Source organism: Caretta caretta, chromosome 22 (genome assembly GCF_965140235.1).
Source record: "Caretta caretta isolate rCarCar2 chromosome 22, rCarCar1.hap1, whole genome shotgun sequence".
In the NCBI taxonomy this organism is placed as follows: Eukaryota; Metazoa; Chordata; order Testudines; family Cheloniidae; genus Caretta; species Caretta caretta.
In genome coordinates, this window is record NC_134227.1 from 18,734,525 (window position 1) to 18,757,823 (window position 23,299).

The 23,299-nt window shown below is 42.1% G+C and overlaps 2 protein-coding genes across 2 annotated transcripts in view; both read left to right on the forward strand.

Moving 5' to 3' along the window:
* The window catches only part of LOC125625434 (carotenoid-cleaving dioxygenase, mitochondrial), a 91,214-nt gene that overhangs the window by 36,564 nt on the left and 31,351 nt on the right, over positions 1 to 23,299 (forward strand). The gene's annotated exons all lie outside the window — the stretch shown is intronic.
* On the forward strand, positions 13,461 to 18,401 carry TEX12 (testis expressed 12). The gene is made up of 4 exons (XM_075122297.1): positions 13,461 to 13,585; positions 14,649 to 14,760; positions 14,860 to 14,911; positions 15,947 to 18,401. The coding sequence occupies exons 1-4, from the start codon at positions 13,526 to 13,528 to the stop codon at positions 16,089 to 16,091; spliced, it is 369 nt and encodes a 122-aa protein (XP_074978398.1). The 5' UTR covers positions 13,461 to 13,525; the 3' UTR covers positions 16,092 to 18,401.

Consider the following 23,299-nt stretch of genomic DNA (forward strand, 5'->3'; position numbering starts at 1 on the left):
ACCGCACTACAGCCAAATCGCTGCCCCACTGACAGACCTAACCAAAAAGAAACAGCCAAATGCTGTTCAGTGGACCGGAAAGTGTCAGAAGGCCTTTAACAAGCTTAAAGCGACACTCATGTCTGACCCTGTACTAAGGGCCCCAGACTTTGACAAACCGTTCCTAGTAACCACAGATGCATCTGAGCGTGGTGTGGGAGCAGTTTTAATGCAGAAAGGACCTGATCAAGAATTCCACCCTGTAGTGTTTCTCAGCAAAAAACTGTCTGAGAGGGAAAGGAACTGGTCAGTCACTGAAAAAGAATGTTATGCCATTGTCTACGCTCTGGAAAAGCTACGCCCATATGTTTGGGGACGGCGTTTCCACCTGCAAACCGACCATGCTGCACTAAAGTGGCTTCACACCGTCAAAGAAACTAACAAAAAACTTCTTCGGTGGAGTTTAGCTCTCCAAGATTTTGATTTCGACATCCAACACATCTCAGGAGCTTCTAACAAAGTGGCTGATGCACTCTCCCGTGAAAGTTTCCCAGAATCAACTGGTTAAAATCGTCCTTGAGATGTGGAAAATATTGTTAGTCTTTATGTACTTGGTAGTATATTTAGAGATGCATGTGTCTTATTAACTCTGTTTTCCTAGAGCTCCAGGAAGAAATCCCAGCCAGTGTTTCACCCTAGCTGAGATTTGGGGGGCGTGTCATAAATATAAAGGGAAGGGTAAACCCCTTTGAAATCCCTCCTGGCCAGGGGAAAGCTCCTCTCACCTGTAAAGGGTTAAGAAGCTAAAGGTAACCTCGCTGGCACCTGACCAAAATGACCAATGAGGAGACAAGATACTTTCAAAAGCTGGGAGGAGGGAGAGGAACAAAGGGTCTGTGTCTGTCTGTATGCTGCTCTTGCCAGAGACAGAACAGGAATGGAGTCTTAGAACTTTTAGTAAGTAATCTAGCTAGGTATGTGTTAGATTATGATTCCTTTAAATGGCTGAGAAAAGCATTGTGCTGAATAGAATAACTATTTCTGTCTGTGCATCTTTTTTGTAACTTAAGGTTTTGCCTAGAGGGGTTCTCTATGTTTTTGAATCTAATTACCCTGTAAGATATCTACCATCCTGATTTTACAGGGGGGATTTCTTTATTTCTATTTACTTCTATTTTTTATTAAAAGTCTTCTTGTAAAAACTGAATGCTTTTTCATTGTTCTCAGATCCAAGGGTTTGGGTCTGTGGTCACCTATGCAAATTGGTGGGGCTTTTTATCCAACATTTCCCAGGAAAGGGGGGGTGCAAGTGTTGGGAGGATTGTTCATTGTTCTTAAGATCCAAGGGTCTGGGTCTGTAGTCACCTAGGCAAATTGGTGAGGCTTTTTACCAAACCTTGTCCAGGAAGTGGGGTGCAAGGTTTTGGGAAGTATTTTGGGGGGAAAGACGCGTCCAAACAGCTCTTCCCCAGTAACCAGTATTAGTTTGGTGGTGGTAGCGGCCATTCCAAGGATAACGGGTGTAATATTTTGTACCTTGGGGAAGTTTTGACCTAAGCTGGTAAAGATAAGCTTAGGAGGTTTTTCATGCAGGTCCCCACATCTGTACCCTAGAGTTCAGAGTGGGGGAGGAACCTTGACACGTGGAAACTGCAGCAGACTTTATATACACACAGAGAATATGAAACAATACCTCCTCCCACCCCACTGTCCTGCTGGTAATAGCTTATCTAAAGTGATCATCAGGTGGGCCATTTCCAGCACAAATCCAGGTTTTCTCACCCTCCACCCCCCCACACAAATTCACTCTCCTGCTGGTGCTAGCCCATCCAAAGTGACAACTCTTTACATAATCAAGTCGGGCTATTTCCTGCATAAATCCAGGTTTTCTCACATCCCCCCCACCCCCATACACACACAAACTCACTCTCCTGCTGGTAATAGCTCATCTAAACTGACCACTCTCCAAGTTTAAATCCAAGTTAAACCAGAACATCTGGGGGGGGGGGGGGGGAGTAGGAAAAAACAAGAGGAAACAGGCTACCTTGCATAATGACTTAGCCACTCCCAGTCTCTATTTAAGCCTAAATTAATAGTATCCAATTTGCAAATGAATTCCAATTCAGCAGTTTCTCGCTGGAGTCTGGATTTGAAGTTTTTCTGTTTTAAGATAGCGACCTTCATGTCTGTGATTGCGTGACCAGAGAGATTGAAGTGTTCTCCGACTGGTTTATGACATCTGATTTGTGTCCATTTATTCTTTTACATAGAGACTGTCCAGTTTGACCAATGTACATGGCAGAGGGGCATTGCTGGCACATGATGGCATATATCACATTGGTGGATGTGCAGGTGAACGAGCCTCTGATAGTGTGGCTGATGTTATAGCATCAGCACTCCCAGCTACCTTCGAGACACCACTGACTTCCTGAGGAAACTTCAATCCATCGGTGATCTTCCTGATAACACTATCCTGGCTACTATGGATGTAGAAGCCCTCTACACCAACATTCCACACAAAGATGGACTATAAGCCGTCAAGAACACTATCCCCGATAATGTCACGGCAAACCTGGTGGCTGAACTTTGTGACTTTGTCCTTACCCATAACTATTTTACATTTGGGGACAATGTATACCTTCAGATCAGCGGCACTGCTATGGGTACCTGCATGGCCCCACAGTATGCCAACATTTTTATGGCTGATTTAGAACAATGCTTCCTCAGCTCTCGTCCCCTAAAGCCCCTACTCTACTTGCGCTATATTGATGACATCTTCATCATCTGGACCCATGGAAAAGAAGCCCTTGAGGAATTCCACCATGATTTCAACAATTTCCATCCCACCACCAACCTCAGCCTGGTCCAGTCCACACAAGAGATCCACTTCCTGGACACTACAGTGCTAATAAACAATGGCCACATAAACACCACCCTATACCGGAAACCTACTGACCGCTATTCCTACCTGCATGCCTCCAGCTTTCACCCTGACCACACCACACGATCCATCGTCTACAGCCAAGCTCTGCGATACAACCGCATTTGCTCCAACCCCTCAGACAGAGACAAACACCTACAAGATCTCTGTCAAGCTTTCTTACAACTACAATACCCACCTGCAGAAGTAAAGAAACAGATTGATAGAGCCAGAAGAGTTCCCAGAAGTTACCTACTACAGGACAGGCCTAACAAAGAAAATAACAGAACGCCACTAGCGGTCACCTTCAGCCCCCAACTAAAACCCCTCCAACGCATTATTAAGGATCTACAACCTATCCTAAAGGATGACCCAACACTCTCACAAGTCTTGGGAGACAGGCCAGTCCTTGCCTACAGACCGCCCCGCAACCTGAAGCAAATACTCACCAACAACCACATACCCCACAACAGAACCACTAACCCAGGAACTTATCCTTGCAACAAAGCCCGTTGCCAATTGTGCCCACATATCTATTCAGGGGACACCATCACAGGGCCTAATAACATCAGCCACACTATCAGAGGCTCGTTCACCTGCACATCCACCAATGTGATATATGCCATCATGTGCCAGCAATGCCCCTCTGCCATGTACATTGGTCAAACTGGACAGTCTCTACGTAAAAGAATAAATGGACACAAATCAGATGTCAAGAATTATAACATTCATAAACCAGTCGGAGAACACTTCAATCTCTCTGGTCACGCAATCACAGACATGAAGGTCGCTATCTTAAAACAGAAAAACTTCAAATCCAGACTCCAGCGAGAAACTGCTGAATTGGAATTCATTTGCAAATTGGATACTATTAATTTAGGCTTAAATAGAGACTGGGAGTGGCTAAGTCATTATGCAAGGTAGCCTGTTTCCTCTTGTTTTTTCCTACTCCCCCCCCCCCCCCCCCAGATGTTCTGGTTTAACTTGGATTTAAACTTGGAGAGTGGTCAGTTTAGATGAGCTATTACCAGCAGGAGAGTGAGTTTGTGTGTGTATGGGGGTGGGGGGGATGTGAGAAAACCTGGATTTATGCAGGAAATAGCCCGACTTGATTATGTAAAGAGTTGTCACTTTGGATGGGCTAGCACCAGCAGGAGAGTGAATTTGTGTGGGGGGGTGGAGGGTGAGAAAACCTGGATTTGTGCTGGAAATGGCCCACCTGATGATCACTTTAGATAAGCTATTACCAGCAGGACAGTGGGGTGGGAGGAGGTATTGTTTCATATTCTCTGTGTGTATATAAAGTCTGCTGCAGTTTCCACGGTATGCATCCGATGAAGTGAGCTGTAGCTCACGAAAGCTCATGCTCAAATAAATTGGTTAGTCTCTAAGGTGCCACAAGTACTCCTTTTCTTTTTATATACACAGAGAACATGAAACAATGGGTGTTACCATACACACTGTAATGACAGTGATCAGGAAAGGTGAGCTATTACCAGCAGGAGAGCGGGAGTGGGGGGGAACCTTTTGTATTGATAATTAAGGTAGGCCATTTCCAGCACTTTACAAGAACAGTAGGAGGGGAAATAAACAAGGGGAAATAGTTTTACTTTGTGTAATGACACATCCATTCCCAGTCTTTATTCAAGCCTAAGTTAAATGTATCCAGTTTGCAAATTAATTCCAATTCAGCAGTCTCTCGTTGGAGTCTGTTTCTGAAGTTTTTTTGTTGAAGAATTGCCACTTTTAGGTCTGTAATCAAGTGACCAAAGAGATTGAAGTGTTCTCCGATTGGTTTTGAATGTTATAATTCTTGACGTCTGATTTGTGTCCATTTATTCTTTTACGTAGAGACTGTCCAGTCTGGCCAATGTACATGGCAGAGGGGCATTGCTGGCACATGATGGCATGTATCACATTGGTAGATGTGCAGGTGAACGAGCCTCTGATAGGTTTCAGAGTAACTGCCGTGGATAGTGTGGCTGATGTGATTAGGCCCTATGATGGTGTCCCCTGAATGGACACGTGGACATGTTTGGCAACAGGCTTTGTTGCAAGGATAGGTTCCTGGGTTAGTGTTTTTGTTGTGTGGTGTGTGGTTGCTGGTGAGTATTTGCTTCAGGTTGGGGGGTTGTCTGTAAGCAAGGACTGGCCTGTCTCCCAAGATCTGTGAGAGTGATGGGTCATCCTTCAGGATAGGTTGTAGATCCTTGATGATGCGTTGGAGAGGTTTTAGTTGGGGGCTGAAGGTGACGGCTAGTGGCATTCTGTTATTTTCTTTGTTATGCCTGTCCTGTAGTAGGTGACTTCTGGGTACTCTTCTGGCTCTGTCAATCTGTTTCTTCACTTCAGCAGGTAGGTATTGTAGTTGTAAGAATGCTTGATAGAGATCTTGTAGGTGTTTGTCTCTGTCTGAGGGGTTGGAGCAAATGCGGTTGTATTGCAGAGCTTGGCTGTAGACAATGAATCATGTGGTGTGGTCTGGATGAAAGCTGGGGGCATGTAGGTAAGTATAGCAGTCAGTAGGTTTCCGGTAAACCTTCACCGCCCCCACCCCCCCACCCTGCCGCTCTCCTGCTAATAATAGCTCACCTTTCCTGATCACTCTTGTTACAGTCTGTATGGTAACACTCATTATTTCATGGTCTCTGTGTATATGAAATCTCCCCAATATATTTTCCACTGCATGCATCTGATGAAGTGAGCTGTAGCTCACAAAAGCTTATGCTCTAATAAATTTGTTAGTCTCTAAGGTGCCACAAGCACTCCTTTTCTTTTTACAAATATCCTTATACTGTGGTTAGGAGGCAATTATTGCTTGATTAAAAAGCTTTTGTTTCACAACCTGTGTTGAGGGGATGTGTTTTCGCTTGCCTATTTTCAGGGGCCTTGGGGATTGGTGCATTTTGGTCCGTCCTCTCTCTGCCTGTGGCACACAATAGTGTAGTCTGCTAAGGGCTGTAATAGTCTGGTTTAATTCTGGTTGCTGGGTATACTATGTGGGTGGATGGCTGTTGTTGGTGGCCTGTGATGTACAGAAGGTTGGACTAGATGATCTGGTGACCCCTTCTGGCCTTAAACTCTATGACTAGGAAAAAGCTGGGGAGATCAGCCAAATATTCTAGAGGCCAAAACATGTGAACATGAAGCATTACAGTAAAGGAGAGTTTTAGGGAGGGATTTGAAGGAGGATAATGAGTTAGCTTTGTGGAAGTTTATGGGGAATTTCTCCAAGGCTTGGGGGGCATCATGGGAGAAAGCACAAAGTTGCTTGTTCAAAAATTTAACAAATAGACAATAGAGGCTGACATCCTGGGCCAATCAGAGGCGAGAATTGACTTTCTGATGCTGAGTGAAAGATGATAGGTAGTGTGGGGATAGGTCATTAAAAGACTTGCAAGTGAAGACAAGTAGTTTATGTTTGATATGATAGAGAAAAGGACACAAATAGTTCGGATAGAGGGAGACAACTCTGGAGTAGAGAGGAAGTTCTGTGGATGATTCACATAGAAATGGTAGTTTAATTTGTGTTTGTGGATGAGATTACCCAGAGATAAGGTGGAGAGGGAGAAGCAAAGGGGACCAAGGACAGAGCCCTGTGGAATCCCTACAACAAGCTGGAGGAGGAATGAGGAGGCTCCTCCAAAGGACACCTTGAGCAATTGGAGATGTAGGAGGGGGACCAGGAGAGGACAGAATCATGGAAACCAAAAGAGGACGGACAAGATTGCAAGAAGAGCATGGATGACTGTGTTGAAGGTAACTGACAGGTCTGGGGGAAGAGGATGAAGTACTGGTTCGGAGATTTGACTAAGAAGAGGTTATTGGAGACTTTGGTGAGAGCGGTTTCAGTTGAACGTAAGGGGTGGAAGCAGATTGGAGAGGGCCTAGGATGGAACTGGTAGAGATTAATTCCAGACAGCAATTGTAAACCATGTGTTCAATTAATTGATAAAGTTAGATGGGGAGGTAGTTGGAGAGATAAGTGGGGTCAAGTGTTTGGGTTTTTCTTAAGATGGGAGAGATTAAAGCAGGTCTTTCAGTCATCTGATGTTTGCCTCCCCTCAGCCAGCGTTGCGGTAGCTAGCTTTCTCCCCAAAATCTGTTAAGAACCTCCAAAGGGAGTGATGGCTGGAATAGCCCGTCATCTCATTATTTCGTCCACCAGTTACACCCAGTTTCTAACACATCAATGTTGGTCCATACTCTTCTTGGTTACCAGGCATGATCTTAACACAGTCTTTGAGTTATATCTGTAGGCCTTTTTTGTTTAGACTAATTCAGTCTTTCCGTCTCACTTTTGCACCTTTTCGCATACCCATGTATTATTATACGTTATTGTGACACTTTATAACATTTCACTGTCTTCTCACAGTTGAGCTCATAATTAGGGTAAATTTTTGGCAATTATTACAACATCTGTTGGACCATCTCAGACATTAGTATTCATAATGTAAAACTAACTCTCCAATAAGAGCAATTGACTAATTCCTGATCATTTCACTACAGTTCACAGTTGCAGTACATTGAATATGGGCCATAATTTTGGGGAAGTATTTAGTTATTTTTCTGTCTTATAAGCAGTTTCATTTCTTGTCTGTATTTTTTACTTTTTCCTCCAAGAAACAAGAGAAATCAAAACTGATTCATGCTGTATCTTTGGTTGTTCTAATGTTTTTTCTTTTCTACACGGTATCAATTTAGGGTTTAGGAAAATAATAACTTTTAAATGCTGTTTAGTATTTGTGTTTTTAGTTAATAACATACATTTATTTTCTTGGAAAAAAAACAGCATACAATAATCCAGAGAAATTAAGCACAACATGAGAAAAATGGTATTTCATTTTCTGTCTTCTTAAACGAGGTGTAGTTAAAGACTATTTGGCTTGAAAGCTGTCTAATTTTTGAATGAGATGCTGTAATTTATTATATGTCATTAATCCATGGCCATATTTATCTGATTAGATTGATCCAGGTTTCCAGTTTGACTTTGCATTGTCAGCCCAAGATGTTCTAGCAATAGGAAATTCATGATTTTCAGAAGTTCTTGCACATTCCAGAAGACAATTGTAATCCAGATTCTGTCTCCACAACACACAATGGGGCTTAGATACCAGTGAAGGTACTTGTTATGAATGCATAAAATAGATGTCACTTTTTATTATTTATATTTATTACATTTTCTATTTACTATCGAATTTTAGAAATGACAACATATAACTACGGTGAAATAAGACTGCTATGTATCACTTAAAATTCTTTCTCTTGAAATCATTACATATTCTTACTAGTACTATTTCCCATTCATCAGTCTCCAAGTTATTGACTACATTCTTGTTTCCACATGAGGAAGATTGCTTTTGTGATATAGAGGGACATGGTGTAAGAGCCTAAATAGAACAGAGAATGCTCGGAATGTTTTAATCACAATTAAAGTGTCTGAAACAGGTCTCCAGTCTCTTCTGTTTTCATGTATGGTTACATGTGTGCAGATGGAGAGGTGGCTTCAAGTGCCATTCAGCCTTCCATATTGGGATCCCACATTAAATCTTGGAACCTGTAGGATAAATATGAAATTAAAGAATTAGAATTAGCACAATTTTGGTTAAGGACATATATGTACTCTGTAAAGAAAGCCCTGATGAGCAAGCAGAAGAAGATCTTGAAAAGAATAAGTTACAAGGCTAGAAGGAATGAAGAAGGGAGGTCTGGTTCAACGAATAACTAATAAGATACGGAGAAATGTCTAAAAAACCAATGGGGTGACTGCAAGTAGTTTTAAATAAGACAAATGGAATCTGTCTTAAAAGGAGCCTGCCTTCCTACTCCACATACACACATTATGTGTGATCTTAACAGTAAAGTCTGTGTAAACCCAGGTGCAATGGAAAAACTGTTGATCAGCAAGAAGAAATAAGGATGAAAGGCCTTGGGGGAAAAGGAGGTTGTAACTCTTATCTGGATTCAGACTGAAAATGAGGATAAATTGTCTCAATTATTTTTTAGCTGAAGTCTGTAATTGTCAATGACATAATTTGTTAAAGGGTATAAAAAGAGGTATGAATTTGAGGGTTCGTTGTGAGACCCTACCTAATCATGCTGGAGCACACCAAAATGAGAGTTTCCCCTAGGTCTGGCCTATTTGTCAGCATACTGATTACATACTTAATAATACTTTTAAAAAAAGGAGTACTAGTGGCACCTTAGAGACTAACCAATTTATTTGAGCATAAGCTTTGCTTTCGTGAGCTACAGCTCACTTCATCGGATGTGTTCAGTGGAAAATACAGTGAGATTTATATACACACACAACATGAAAAAATGGGTGTTATACACATTGTAAGGAGAGGTTTCAGAGTAGCAGCCGTGTTAGTCTGTAGTCGCAAAAAGAAAAGGAGTACTTGTGGCACCTTAGAGACTAACCAATTTATTTGAGCATCCGATGAAGTGAGCTGTAGCTCACGAAAGCTTATGCTCAAATAAATTGGTTCATCTCTAAGGTGCCACTAGTATTCCTTTTCTTTTTGCGAATACAGACTAACACGGCTGCTACTCTGAAACCTGTCCTTAAGAATACTTTGTTACTGTATTGCTTATTTTTACACGGTCAGGCATGTTTAGAGCAATTGTATAAAATACTATTTGGACCTTATAAAAGAATTTATGATTAAATCAGTGTCTGGTGGGTCTCCCATATTAATATGAAAAAATTCTAATATTATTCATAGTTCCAATAGCACCCCTCTTCTGTAAATTCTGGGACCTCCTTGCCATCTGGCTATCAAGAAAGGGAAGGTGATTGTGACCTTCTGGCACCCAGTCATGTGTATGTGGGGCAGGTTGTGTGGAGGGGTTGTCGTGAGTAGGTGTGAGAGATGTGTAGGTGTCAGGGGAGGCTGTTTATAGGGGGTGTGTAGCCACCAGGTTAAGAACCTGTGCTCTAAGCATCAGTTTGGAATATTTAGATCTCCTCAGACCAGGGGTCTGATTCCCAGCCGGGCTAACCTCATTTCTCCATTTATTTATTTATTTATTTATTTTCCTGATGGAGAGAAATTGAGCCTTGTGCCATTTAGTGTGTGTCTTTTGGATAGTGCAGAGGGGAAACAGAGGTGCAGGATGCTCTGTGTGGATATTAAAGATTTTATGGCCCACTGCATAAGACCATCCTTGCCCAAAACAACTCTCTCCACTGTGTGGCAGGTGTTAGTCACTGCTGTGTGCCAGACTGCCCTTCACTGTGTGTGGGTGCAGGGGAGTTGAGTGTGTATGTGGGTTTGTGAATGTGGGTGTGTGTAGGTATGGAGTGTGTGAATGTGGGTGTGGTAGGGTGTATGTGTGATGGTGGCAGACCAAGTACCAGCTCTGGCCAAGGCCTAGGCGTGAGCTGAGAACTGACAAACTCACAGGTGGAAGCCACGATAATTCACTTGTGTATTAGTATAGATCAGAGTGATTGTTAAATATACAAGAATGTTTTTGGTATTTAACCTTAATGAAAATGAATGGGATGCTGCATGGATTGTTTTCACTTATCTGTATTGTGGTAGAATGCAATAGCAAACATTTACATTATATAGATCCCTATAACTAAAAATAACCCATCAAACAAGAAAGAAACCTTGCGTAATGCAAATAAAGAACTTTAACATGAAAGTGCCAGTTCTTGTGCATTTGAAGGCAAGTGATAATTGTGTGTGGTGACTAGAGATCAAAAACTAAATGCATTCCTCTCTCTCTGCCCTCAAAGAAAGAGCCCAGTGGGTAGTGACCCTGTCATTTTGTTTCTGGGAGAAGAAGCTATAAATATGGACACAAGGAAGAATTCTTTATCTCGGTGCTATTTGGATTCTAACAGGGCAGAATAACTGAATGGGAAGACAGATCCCAAGAGTTATGCAAATAGCCCTGAGAGATTGGGGGAAACAGGCAGATTACAAAATCTCTGCTACTGTTTGGAATTATGGACTGTGACTCACCTATACATACATTTTTTACCTGCTCTAACCTCTCAATAACTCCCATTCATTTTTCTCAGCCTAATAAACCTTTAGTTTACTATAGAATTGGCTATCAGCGCTGTTTTTGGTGTGAGATCTAGGATGAAAATTGACCTGAGTTACTGGTCTGTTGGGATTAGTCATAACCTGGAATATTTTGTGATTTTGAGTGTGACAATTTATCACATAGTTCATCTTGCCTGGGTAGCAAGATAGACTGGCGTGTCTAAGGAGACTGTCTGTGACTGCATTATAAGACTAGTGTAGTACTTTGGGAGTTCACACTTGGTACTGAGTTGGTGAAATCTAATTGTAGAACATACCACCAGTTTGGGGCATCTACCCTGCTTTTGACAGTCTGCCCTGACGTAGGCACTCACAGCTGTGAGTCACTCTAGACAGCGTGGTGGGGATTGTGGTGTGTAGGTGAGTGTGTGATGTGGTGTGTAGGGGTGTGTATGGGGGTATAGGTGTGGGGTTTGGGGGGTGTAGCTGTGTGGAGGTAAATGTGTGGGGGTTGTGATATGGAGGTTGGGGTGTGTAGGTGTGGGGGGTTGTGTGTAGGTCGGGGGTAATGTGGGGGACTGGTCTGTGGGTGTAGGTGGGGGGCTTAGTGTGTGGTGGGTGTGTGCAGATGTGGCGGTTGTATTGTGTGGGGGTGTGCAGCTGTGTGAGGTTTGTGGGGCGGGGGTGTAGGTGTGTGTGAGGTTTGTGGGGGGTGCGGTTTGTGGGGTGTAGGTGTGTGTGTGTGACGTTTGTGGGGGGTGTGAAGTTTGTGGAGTGTAGCAGTGTGTGTGTGTGTGTGTGTGACGTTTGTGGGGGGTGTGAAGTTTGTGGAGTGTAGCAGTGTGTGTGTGTGAGGTTTGTGGGCTGTCGGGGTGTGTTTGCGGGGTGTGTGTGTGTGTGTGTGGGGTGCATGTTATCCCGCCCGGGGCTCTGCGGTAGCCCGGACGAGCCGGAACCCGCCCACCCCCCACCGCAGCAGCCGCAGAGCCGGGGACGCTTATTTCCAGCAAGGGCCCAGCCCCTCCCGCACTGACGGGGCTGAGCCCCCGCGCGAACCCCGCTTGCCCGAGCGCCCAGCCCAGCGCACTCGGCGGCCAGGGCTCGGTCAGTGCCCTCCTGCCCCCTGGCGGCGGGAGCGGGTAACTCCACCGCTGACTAGGCAGGGCTCCCCCGCAGGTGGTGCGGGGGGGAGGGGGAGGATGCTGAGCTTCAGTGCGAAGTGCAGACCCCCCCCCCTTCCCCAGTGAGGCGCGCCCCCTCCCCGGCGGCCGCGCGCTGAACCGTTAACGGCCGCTTCAGGCGCGAGCCTTCTTCCCCCTTCGTCCGCAGGGCGGGGCGCGTGCAGCTTGCGGGGGAGGGGGCAGCTTGGTGGGAGGTGTGCGCAAGGGCGGGGGAGGCCCCTTCCTAGTGCTGTGGGGGTAGGTTATAGGTGTGGGGGGGGGTCACTAGGATTTGAGTGGTCATTGCATACCAAATCCCACAGGAGACAGAGCTGTGAGGGTAAAAGGAGTGTATGGGGGGGGTTACTAGGGTTTGAGTGGTTATTGCATATCAAGCCCCATAGGAGGTAGAGCTGTGGGGTGAACGGGGTGTATGTGTGGAGGTGCACTTTGGGGTGTATGGGGAGGGGTCACTAGGGGCTGCATACCAAGTCCTCCGGGAAGTGGAGCTGCAGGGGTGTGGTGGGGTAGAAATGGAGGGTGTGTGAGGGGGGTGCGGCGGGGAGTTTGTGGGGATTATTAGGATCTGGGTGGGCACTGCTTTCCCTAAAGAGGGGTAATCCCCTCTGAGATGGGACGGTGGGGGGCGTTTGGACCCACCACACCCCAGTTCACACCTGTACTGCCCATAGGCCGCACAGTCAAGGTAGAGGCTTGTCAGAAGCGGCTTGGAGTGAATAATCATTTGCCCCTTTGTCCAAGGAGCTCACAACACTTGGCTGGCACTAACTAGTTCAGCCTCACAGGTCCCTGTGCGCTGGATGGGTGAGTGCCATTCCCATTTGACGTAGAGGGAAGGGCTCCACAGTGAGTGACGCTGAAGATAGAACCCAGGAGTCCTGTCTGTTTCCCCCAGCACTAACCACTGGACCACACTTCCAGAGCCAAGAATAGAGCCCAGGAGTCCTAACTCTGGGCCCTGGCTCTCACCACATGATCAGGCTGCCTTCCCTGCAGCCCAGAGAGTTCTGCTTTGAGTGCTGACCGAAAGGATCACTCTATGGCCTTCTCAGACTATGTCATGCTTTAAATACTAATGTTTTTCATTGGTAGTTCTGGTACAAATAGCTCCATAGCCAGTATGGTGTCCATCTCAGTGTAGTTCACGACATCTGAGCTTGAGTATGGAATTGTACTCAGGTTGTCTGAATTACTGTATGTAGACTGGCAGGTTGTGGCAGACGATCATTGTGACATATTGTTTCTTCAGTTCCTACTCTATCCAGTTGTGCTTCTCTTGCCACGCTTTACTTGGGGCTTTAGCTTCACCTTTCATAAAGTGGGAATCTATGGAGATCACATTATGCTGAAAATTCATGTTATAGTCTTTTGTTTTTCTGTTACACAAGATAAAAATACGTACTCATCAAATGTGACATTACACTTTTTGTTAGGTAACAATGACAAGTAACACAGTAAAAGCTGATGAAAATAGAAGTAAGCGTAGAAAGGAGATGGAGGTGAGTGGTTTTCTCTGACTTTGGTGGGGGAGAGGAATGGACAGGCAACCCTTCTAGGGATGAGGGGAGCTCAGTTAAAATGCCCATTCAGTCGATACACTCTTCACTGAGACTGCCATGGATAACTGTCCAATAGGAACAGTAGGAACAGGGTTCAGGCCACCATCTCACTCCATGTAAATTACAGAAGAGTTTTCCTGAGTGCATTAGGAGATTACAAAATAAAGCTTTTGCTTTTCACAACAAACGAAATTTGACTTACCTACAGCAGCACTTCTCTGTAGGGCTTATCCTGATTGAAAGCAAAACTTCAGGTTGCATAGAAGCAGGTTGTCTATTGAACCACTCAAATCTCTCAACTCAGTGTTGCAAACAGACTTTAATTTCATCCATCCCCATAAATCAGCTTGCTTTCTCGCAGGTGGGAATTTGAAATTTCATTGCTATCTCTTATTCTGACTGGAATAATAGTGCCAGGAATTCAAGTGCTGTCTTGAACATGGTAAATTTTATTATCTTTCTGATAATGCTAGTTTTTTTAACTATTCAAGTACTCAAGGAAGACAAGACCAGTCTGTATGGTTAGGTTCATTTTGTGTTTTTTCATTTCATTGTGTGTTAACATAGCATCATTGTGTGTTAACATGTGCCATATGCTGGGCCTGTTCAAAACTGTTGCCACTGGGGGGAAATCTGTGCAGCTGTCCCATACAGCCTCATCTGTTGGTGCTCAGAGCAGAAGATTGCTGCTTTTTTCATATGGTACAGTGCACTTTGTAGTGTCCTTTAGCAAGATACTGGGGAGGTAAAACTGACTAGCTGGTTTATGAGGTCTTGTCTATACAGCAGAACCATATTATAACCTGATAATCACATTACCTGTTCACATTCAGGATGGAGGCATAATACACTCACATGGTTAAGAACACAAACTGCATGTGAAGTCAGCAATATTATAACCTTAATTTAAAATAAAATCCAAAATGCAGGTCCAAACTGCAAAGTTTCAAATTCCTAAGAACCTGTACTAGCATGCATTTTTTCCCATGTGTTTTGTTACTAGAATGAAGCTTCAGAAAGTCCTCAGTTGTCCTCCCTGGAAAGACCAGACTTGGCTCTTTCTGAAAGCTCACAGTCACTTTACAAACCTGAAGCACTGGAAAAGGTTTTAAATGGTGATGTATTAAAAATATTCAGATTACTCAGACAGATAAATGTTGACATGAAGCACTCAATTCACATCTTTGAAATAAAATAAATATTTGTATTAACAGATATGAACAAGGAAATTAATAACCTGTTGTCAAAATATGCCCACATTTTAAGGCAAGTGAGCTTTAACCTTTTATACAATTTTTATATACTTAAAATAACCTGGGATAATTCTTGTTTCTTAGAATATTTTTAGTCTAACTACTTGCCAACTTTGAGATATGGATAGGATGCAATGTGGTTTGATGGGCTAATGCTTTCAGCTGCATGGGTGTAATTCTTCCCTTGATGCACGCTCATAGTTCTGAGTAGTGTTAGAGCAGGGGTTCTCAAACTGGGGTCGGGAACCCGCAGGTGTCACGAGGTTATTACATGGGTGGTCGTGAGCTGTCAGCCTCCATCCCAAACTCCACTTTGCCTCCTGCATTTATAATGGTGTTAAATATATTAAAAAGTGTTTTTAATTTATAAGGGGGGTCACACGCAGAGGATTGCCATGTGAAAGGGGTCACCAGTACAAAAGTTTGAGAACCACTGTATTAGAATATTGCCAGATTGATCACAAAACTTAACCTCAGAACAAAATACAAAATCCATCTTTTTGCCCTAGCCTTCCTACATGCTGACACTACAATACAAACACACGCAGTTCTTTTTATTGAAAAAACAAAATAAAAAACCTGCCTGCTTAGCATCAGGAAAGGAAGACAGAAATATTTTTAGCAATTTTTTAAACTGATGGAAGGCACTTGGATACTACACCGAAGAGTGCTAATATGAATACCTAGATGATTGATACATAAAGGTGGCATGTGGTGTGGTGGAATGTCTGCAATGTCAAGAAACTGCAGAAGGAAAAGATTAACCCTAAATCCTGAAATAACAAACTCCTCTATTTAGTCTGACAAGTTAGTTTCTAAGGTGCCACAAGTCCTCCTTTTCTTTTTGCGGATACAGACTAACACCGCTGGACTCTGAAATCTATTTAGTCTGTGAAACTGAAGAGTTAACTTAGTCATGAATTCCATTGACTGAGAGACAACAGATTTATAAGCAAAGCATGAAAGCAAATTCCAAATATCAGCAGTAGTTGAGAATGTTAATATTTTTAAGTATTTATTTTAATGTTAGTTTTTTTTTCCAATTAAGTGAGAGAGCGGCAATGGATGCTTCTTATGTACAAGAGCTTGATGGAATCTTGAAAGAAGCAAAGATCATAGAAAATCACTTGAAACAGAAAAGAGAGAGTCTGAGACACAGGTTCACAGTCATTGCAAACACCCTGCAAAGCTAAAATTGATTTTGTCTGGCAAATAAGCCAAAATGTAGGGCACAGAGTATTGGTCATGTATGGTGTTGTATACTAGAACATACGCTGTAAGGGAAGATGCCGGGTTTCATACATATTTAGCTTTCTGTCTGTATCTTTAACAGTACAAGCAATTTTTAACACTTTTGGAAGCAGCATACTTTACTGAAATATAGCAAAAAAAAATCAAAACGAAGACAACAGACAGTAATTAGTGCCGTGGTAATTAGTGATACAAAACACTGGTCTCCATGATAAAACCCGTACCTTTAAGGCGCTTTAAAAATCAAGTCATAAGTTTGTCATCTTTATTGACTTGCTTACGCTGAGCCCTGGAGTCCCTTCCCTTGAGTATGTTGAAGAGATGGGAAGAACAAAATAAGGTTTGGGATGCTTGAGATGCTAGGGTTTGGGGCTATCACAAGAGAACAGAAGCGGGGAGGATTTTGATACTAAAATCTAAGATTTTATCAAACATTGTTATGATTAAATTCCCCCCCCCCCGAACTTATGTGATATCCCTTATCAAACTTGGCTAACAGTATAAATGAAAATAGCCTTTAAATTGTTTTCCCACTTACTGATTTTCTGTTATTGTTTGTTTCTATACTGTCTACAAACAATTCTTACTAGAATAAATATTATTTTTTGGTCTCAGAACATAGAGAGAGGAAGGAAGCGTGGGAATGAGGAACTATCAAGGATCTTATTCCGGGAAGAGTGTAAAAATAGCTTTTGGCAATATTTATTTGAAAATACACTTTAGCTCTTTTATTGATTTTAAATGAATCATAGCGTTAACATTAACAATAGTTTGGGTCACATTGCCAAATCCCCAGGCAATATGTTGAAATTTAACCCCATACTATGTCAGTATTGTGTGGCGTATATACAATTTACTTAATACTTAAGTAGTATTTGAACAATTTTTCTTCACTGTCTATTGACTGAGTTCAAACAATGATTCATGAAATGTACAAGACATCATTTGTGCAGTTTGCCAGACTAATGTAATAAAGAAAACCACTAGAACGTCCTGTAGGATGGTGCCTAAATATCTTTGAAAATCTGAACCTTCGTCTACTTCTGACTTTTTGTCCATTTTATAAGAATATTACTTTAGTTTAACAATTTTACCTATTTTCTTTTAAAATAAATGATTACATTGCTATTAAGAGGTACTGTAAAAGGTTAACTTGGGAGAATGGGAGAGGTATGTATAAGACAACTAGAATTTGTAGAAATTCATGGTAGCTGCAGGCATAAACTTCATAAACTTAAACTTACAGATGACATCACTGTTAAGATGTTAATATTTAATGTACGCTACTATGGATTGTATGTTTGTCTTGCCATACACTCCACCGTAACTTAGACAAAATCAAAATGTGAAGACACTGGAAGATATTATCAATCTTAATTTAGAAATAATACCAAGTAATATAATGTTTTTGTTTACTACTCTAAAATGTTTATCTTAGACTAAGAATTTGACTCTTTAAAAAAAAGGAAACTTGAGAAATTGTGGTTATTTATAGTTTCACAAAACTCCATCCAAATTGTTTACTTTATAAAGTATAATGACGATAAAAAGGACAGGTCAGCACTCTTGTTTCTGAATTTAGACACCTAAATCCTTATTTAAGCACCTAAATAAACATAATCAGACTTTCATTGGTGCCAAGCATCCACAGCTTCCACTAAAGTCAAAGGGAGTTCATCGCCAGTGCTTACATCTGTGGCAACCAGGCCACTTATTTAGGCACCTAACTATGGATTTAGGTGTCTAACTTGAGGCATGCAAGTATTGAAAATGTTGGTCATAACATTTATAGTATCAGTAAAGATTAGAGCTCACAAAAGACCCACTGCATCACATAGTTAAATTCTTTACCAGTAACATTTTTTTACAGAACACTGTCCAATACTATTACTTTTGAAGTGCTTTGCAAAATTCTAAAATCTATTTAATAGGACTATAATTTATAGATATAAGTGCATGTCTTATAAGTATGATTGCACAGTCAGGCATTAAGGTTCAATTAAATGCAAGGTGTTCATCTTTGAAGAATCATCCTTGTTTTTGTGTAGTCATGTCGTATTCTTTTTGCATCTGAGTTGTAAAATATTCATAACCTATGTCACCCAAGGTATAAGCATCTGCAGAAGATGTTACATATGTTGGGACTCTGTTCTAGTGAGTGCGCTTTATAGTCCAAAGACACATTGAAAGTAAAGTCATTTGTCATGTCCACAATACCTGGACTTGGTATTGGTAAACTATACACTGCATAGTTAAGTGAATTGCCAAAAATAAAAAAAATTCTTATGACATGTTTTTGTTTTTTTTTAATGGGCAGACATGAAGTTTGTCTGACTTTGAAATAGTCACTTTTATGCATTTCTAAAGTGCTTATCATCATCATATCTGGGTAGCAAATACATGGAATTAAAGTTAGATGAAATTCCTCCAAAGAAGAACAAAACATTCATCTCTTCCCTATGTACATTTAGGCAACTACCCAAAGGAATATTATCAACTTGGTTATTTTTTAAAAAATCAACTAATTTTATAAAGTTTTAGCTTTTGATAGAACAGGGGTGGCCAACATGAGCCTGAAAAGGAGCCAGAATTTACCAATGTACATTGCCAAAGAGCCACAGTAATACGTCAGCAGCCCCCCATCAGCTCCTCCTCCCCCCTGCTCCCAGTGCCTCCCACCCACCAGCAGCCCTCCCCACACCTCCTGATCAGCTGTTTTGTGGCGTGCAGGAGGCTGGGGCAGGGGAGAGGAGGAGCAAGGGCACGGCAGGCTCAGGGGAGGACGCAGGAAGGGGTGGAGTGGGGGCAGGGCTTGTGGCAGAGCCAGGGGTTGAGCATTGAGGCCCCCCCGCCCCGGCACATTGGAAAGTTGGCGCCTGTAGCTCCAGCCCTGGAGTTGGTGCCTATATAAGGAGTCACATATTAACTTCTGAGGAGTCTCATGTGGCTCTGGAGCCACAGGTTGGCCACCCCTGTTATAGAACATCCTTTAAAATAATATGTCCAGAATCTTTAGAACATTTCCTTAGAGAAAAAGGTTTCTCCTTCTCTGTTGATTTTATAAAAAGTCTTTTCATCAGTGTAGAAACTGACCAACTGGCTGACTTCATGTTTCAGTTTCTCTCAGTTGAAAAAAGAATCTGCAGTGACCATCTTACTGGCTAAAAGTATCAGTGTGCTCCTTCTGTGTGCCTGGTGGCTGCCTGTTAGTGTTCTTCACACTTCTATATAGATAGTAGTGTTCACAGCACAGTACTTTCCTTGCTGATTATTTTAGTTCCCTTCTCTGATATACCAGAGTATCATTTTGCTGTTTTTATTATCTTGTCCACACTGATGGTGATCTTTACTAATCGCCTCTCTCAAATATCTCAAGATTTACTGGGGGAAGAAACAAACAAAACTGTTTTTATCACCTACAATGAATCTAAAAGCTGTTCCACATTGTCACTGGGGAATGAATTACCTATGGACTCCAACTGGCACCTTTCCCACCACAATCCGCTTTCCAGTTTTACTGAGGGAGGTTTGAACTGAAAATTAATTGGCTTTAAACCTGCCAGATCTAATCAGCAGAGCTTAACTGGCAATTACTTTTCCTTTAAGCTTCTCCTCCACTGTTTAAACTGTACTGCCTTAGTAAATTTTAAAAAAAAAGTGTAAAATCTCAGATCAGTAACAGAATATAAATGTACTTTAAAAATAGCAAATAGGCCTGGGGTTAAATAGTAGGCCTGCTGAAGTAAATGAGAGTTTTTCAGTTGACTTCAATAGAGGCCCAGATTTCATGCCTGCATTTTAAAACTTTCTTTTTGGCAGTGAGTGTGGAGAGGCAGAAGAGAAGGGATGCGGTGACATCCTCTTTTTCTTCTTCTTCTTCTTCTGTGGCATCTCAATTACAGGAGATTAGCAACCATGGAACCCATTCTGGACAATCCTCTGGTAATTTTTGTATGGATGAATAGTCCTTTTGATCTACCTAGGATACCACAAAAAGAAAAGGAGTACTTGTGGCACCTTAGAGACTAACAAATTTATTTGAACATGAGCTTTCGTGAGCTACAGCTCACTTCATCCATCCAAAGATCTTTTTTTGCCTCATATTCTTCGTCATTAACTTTCCCTTCCAGTGCCCATGAACATGCATTGCCTGCTGAACTTCTTAAAAGTGTGCCCTGTAAATCAAATCTTTCTTTTCATAAGTTCTTTAAATAATATTTACTGAGTTCCAATGATCTCCAATACCTTTTCATTGATTATGTGGTTATCCATCATATTTTCAGAATTATTCCATAAGATCATAATTCTAAGGCTTATAGTTTCTTTGTTACTGATTGTTGGAATGTTCATGTTTCACAGCCATAATTTGATACAGGCCAAATGTAAGTTTTAAGAGTTAGAATTTAGTCTCCAAATTTATGTGCTTTCTGATCAGATGTTTATTCTTCCAGAATGTCTTTTGCTCTTGCTGTTCTGGTGCTGACTTCAATATTCAGTCTTCCATCTTCTATAAGGATGCTTACTAAGTGGTGAATCTCACATGTTTTCCCAGAATCCTTCCTTTAGCAACCTGATTTTGTGTTCAGGGTTCTGTTTTCCCAGCAATAGGTGTATAAGGTATTTGCTTGTCTCAGCCCACGACAGACCCACTGCCACACCCAGCATCTCTTTTCAGGCAGTTTTATTTTTCAAGCATAAGCAAAAACAACAAAAGAATTACTCAACCCACCATGGTCTACAGCTGCCAGGGAATTTCCCCCTTTGCCTTTCTCAGTCCTTTTTGTGCAATAAGATGTGAAGCAGGAAGGCCTGAGAAAGGCAAAGGGGGAAATTCCCTGGGAGCTGTAGCCCAGGGTGGGCTGGGGAACTGTTGTTGTTTTGGGATACGTCTACGTTGCACTTTAAAATCTGTGGCAATGAGTTTCAGAGCCCGGGTCCACAGACTCAGGCTCATGGGGCTTGTGCTATGGCACTAAAAATTCAGCTATGTAGGTGTTTGGGCTTGGGTGGAGCTTGGGCTTTGAAGCCCAGGGATGTGGGTGGGCTCCTGAGCCCAAATGTGTGTGTTATGTAAACTTTGTACACGGTAGATTTTAGGGCTGCCACTTAGCAAGTCAGATGCCTGTGCCAGATATGGACTGACTACGGAGCTTCCTTCCCAGAGAGATACACTGGATGTGTTGGGTATAAGATCTTTTAATGTACTGCCATATATGGTTGAGGTTAGCCTAAATAAGGGAAGTTGCACATAGCACCATGTAGTGGCGGAATAGCATAATACAATGTAGTATGCCATTACAGTCTGTACGCCTGTTTTTAGAATCAGCTTGACTGAGTCTGTAGTAGACCCAGGCTTTGAGACTCACTGCTGCAAGTTTTAAAACACAATGTAGACATACCCTGGGGTTTGAAAAATAAAACTGCTTGAAAAGAGATTCTGAGTCTGGTAGTGGGTCCTTCATGGGCTGTGGACAAGCCAGCACTTAATAGGTGTGATAACACAAACACTTAAAGTAGTGCAGGGAACTGTACCCGTATGTTCTGAAAGATTCATTAGTATTCTTACATATTGGGTTTTGCATAATTACAAATGGGAACTGAAAACTATACTTAGATTTGGATTTATGTGCCTATGTGGATTGTGGCAATATATGTTCACTCTCTAGGATGGAACAAAATACTTTTTGGCTGTTTATTACATAAGAACGGCCATACTGAGTCAGACCAAAAGTCTATCTAGCCCAGTATCCTATCTTCCAACAGTGGCCAATGCCAGGTGCTTCAGAGAGAATGAACAGAACAGGTAATCATCAAGTGTTCCATCCCTTGTCACCTATTCCCAACTTCTGGCATCCAGGACTCTATATCCTTATCCAAACAAGCAACTGCAAGGTATCAAGGTGGAAGGAAGGGAATGTTACAGATGCAAATATAGGGAGGCAGATATATAACCCCACAGTCTTCACTCACTTTTTCAAATGTGTCACAACCTTTAGCTTCTAAAAGACCAGGAGAAGTTAGTATCCAAGTGTACATACGTTCAGAACTAGCAATGTATATTATGGGATCATTCTCACTTAATTGTGAAATGAAGATGCAACACAATTTTAAAAGCATGTAATGACACATCCACTCCCAGTCTTTATTCAAGCCTAACGTAATGATGTCCAGTTTGCAAATTAATTCCAATTCAGCAGTCTCTCGTTGGAGTCTGTTTTTGAAGTTTTTTTGTTGAAGAATTGCCACTTTTAGGTATGTAATCGAGTGACTAGAGAGATTGAAGTGTTCTCCGACTGTTTTTTGAATGTTATAATTCTTAACGTCTGATTTGTGTCCATTTATTCTTTTAGGTAGAGACTGTCCGGTTTGGCCAATGTACATGGCAGAGGGGCATTGCTGGCACATGATGACATATATCACATTGGTAGATGTGCAGGTGAACGAGCCTCTGAACTGGAATTAATTTGCAAACTGGACACCATTACATTAGGCTTGAATAAAGCTGGGAGTGGATGTGTCATTACACAAAGTAAAATTATTTCCCCATGTTTATTTCCCCTTCCCCCACCCCCACTGTTCCTCACATGTTCTTGTCAACTGCTGGAAATGGCCCACCTTGCTTATCATTACAAAAGGTTTTTTTTTTCTCTCCTGCTGGTAATAGCTCACCTTACCTGATCACTCTCGTTACAGTGTTTATGGTAACACCCATTGTTTCATGTTCTCTGTGTATATAAAATCTCCCCACTGTATTTTCCACTGCATGCATCCGATGAAGTGAACTGTAGCTCATGAAAACTTATGCTCAAATAAATTGGTTAGTCTCTAAGGTGCCACAAATACTTGTTTTCTTTTTGCGGATACAGACGAACACGGCTGCTACTCTGAAACCTGTCATTAGGTAAAAAAGGTCACCCAGCTCCTGAACTGACTGCTGAGACTAAGTGGAAAGGATTTTTGAAGAGAAAGATGCCATCCTTTATCAAGGTTGCCTGGAGGCCTGGGTACCTGGGCACAAATTTGTTTCTTCCCTCCTTATATGCACTCCCACATCCCCCAGCACCACTCACAATAAAGTATCATGGCATCAGTACTACTGCGACCTAACTTATGCACCTGATAACTCCATGCTTCAGTTTGTTAATATAAA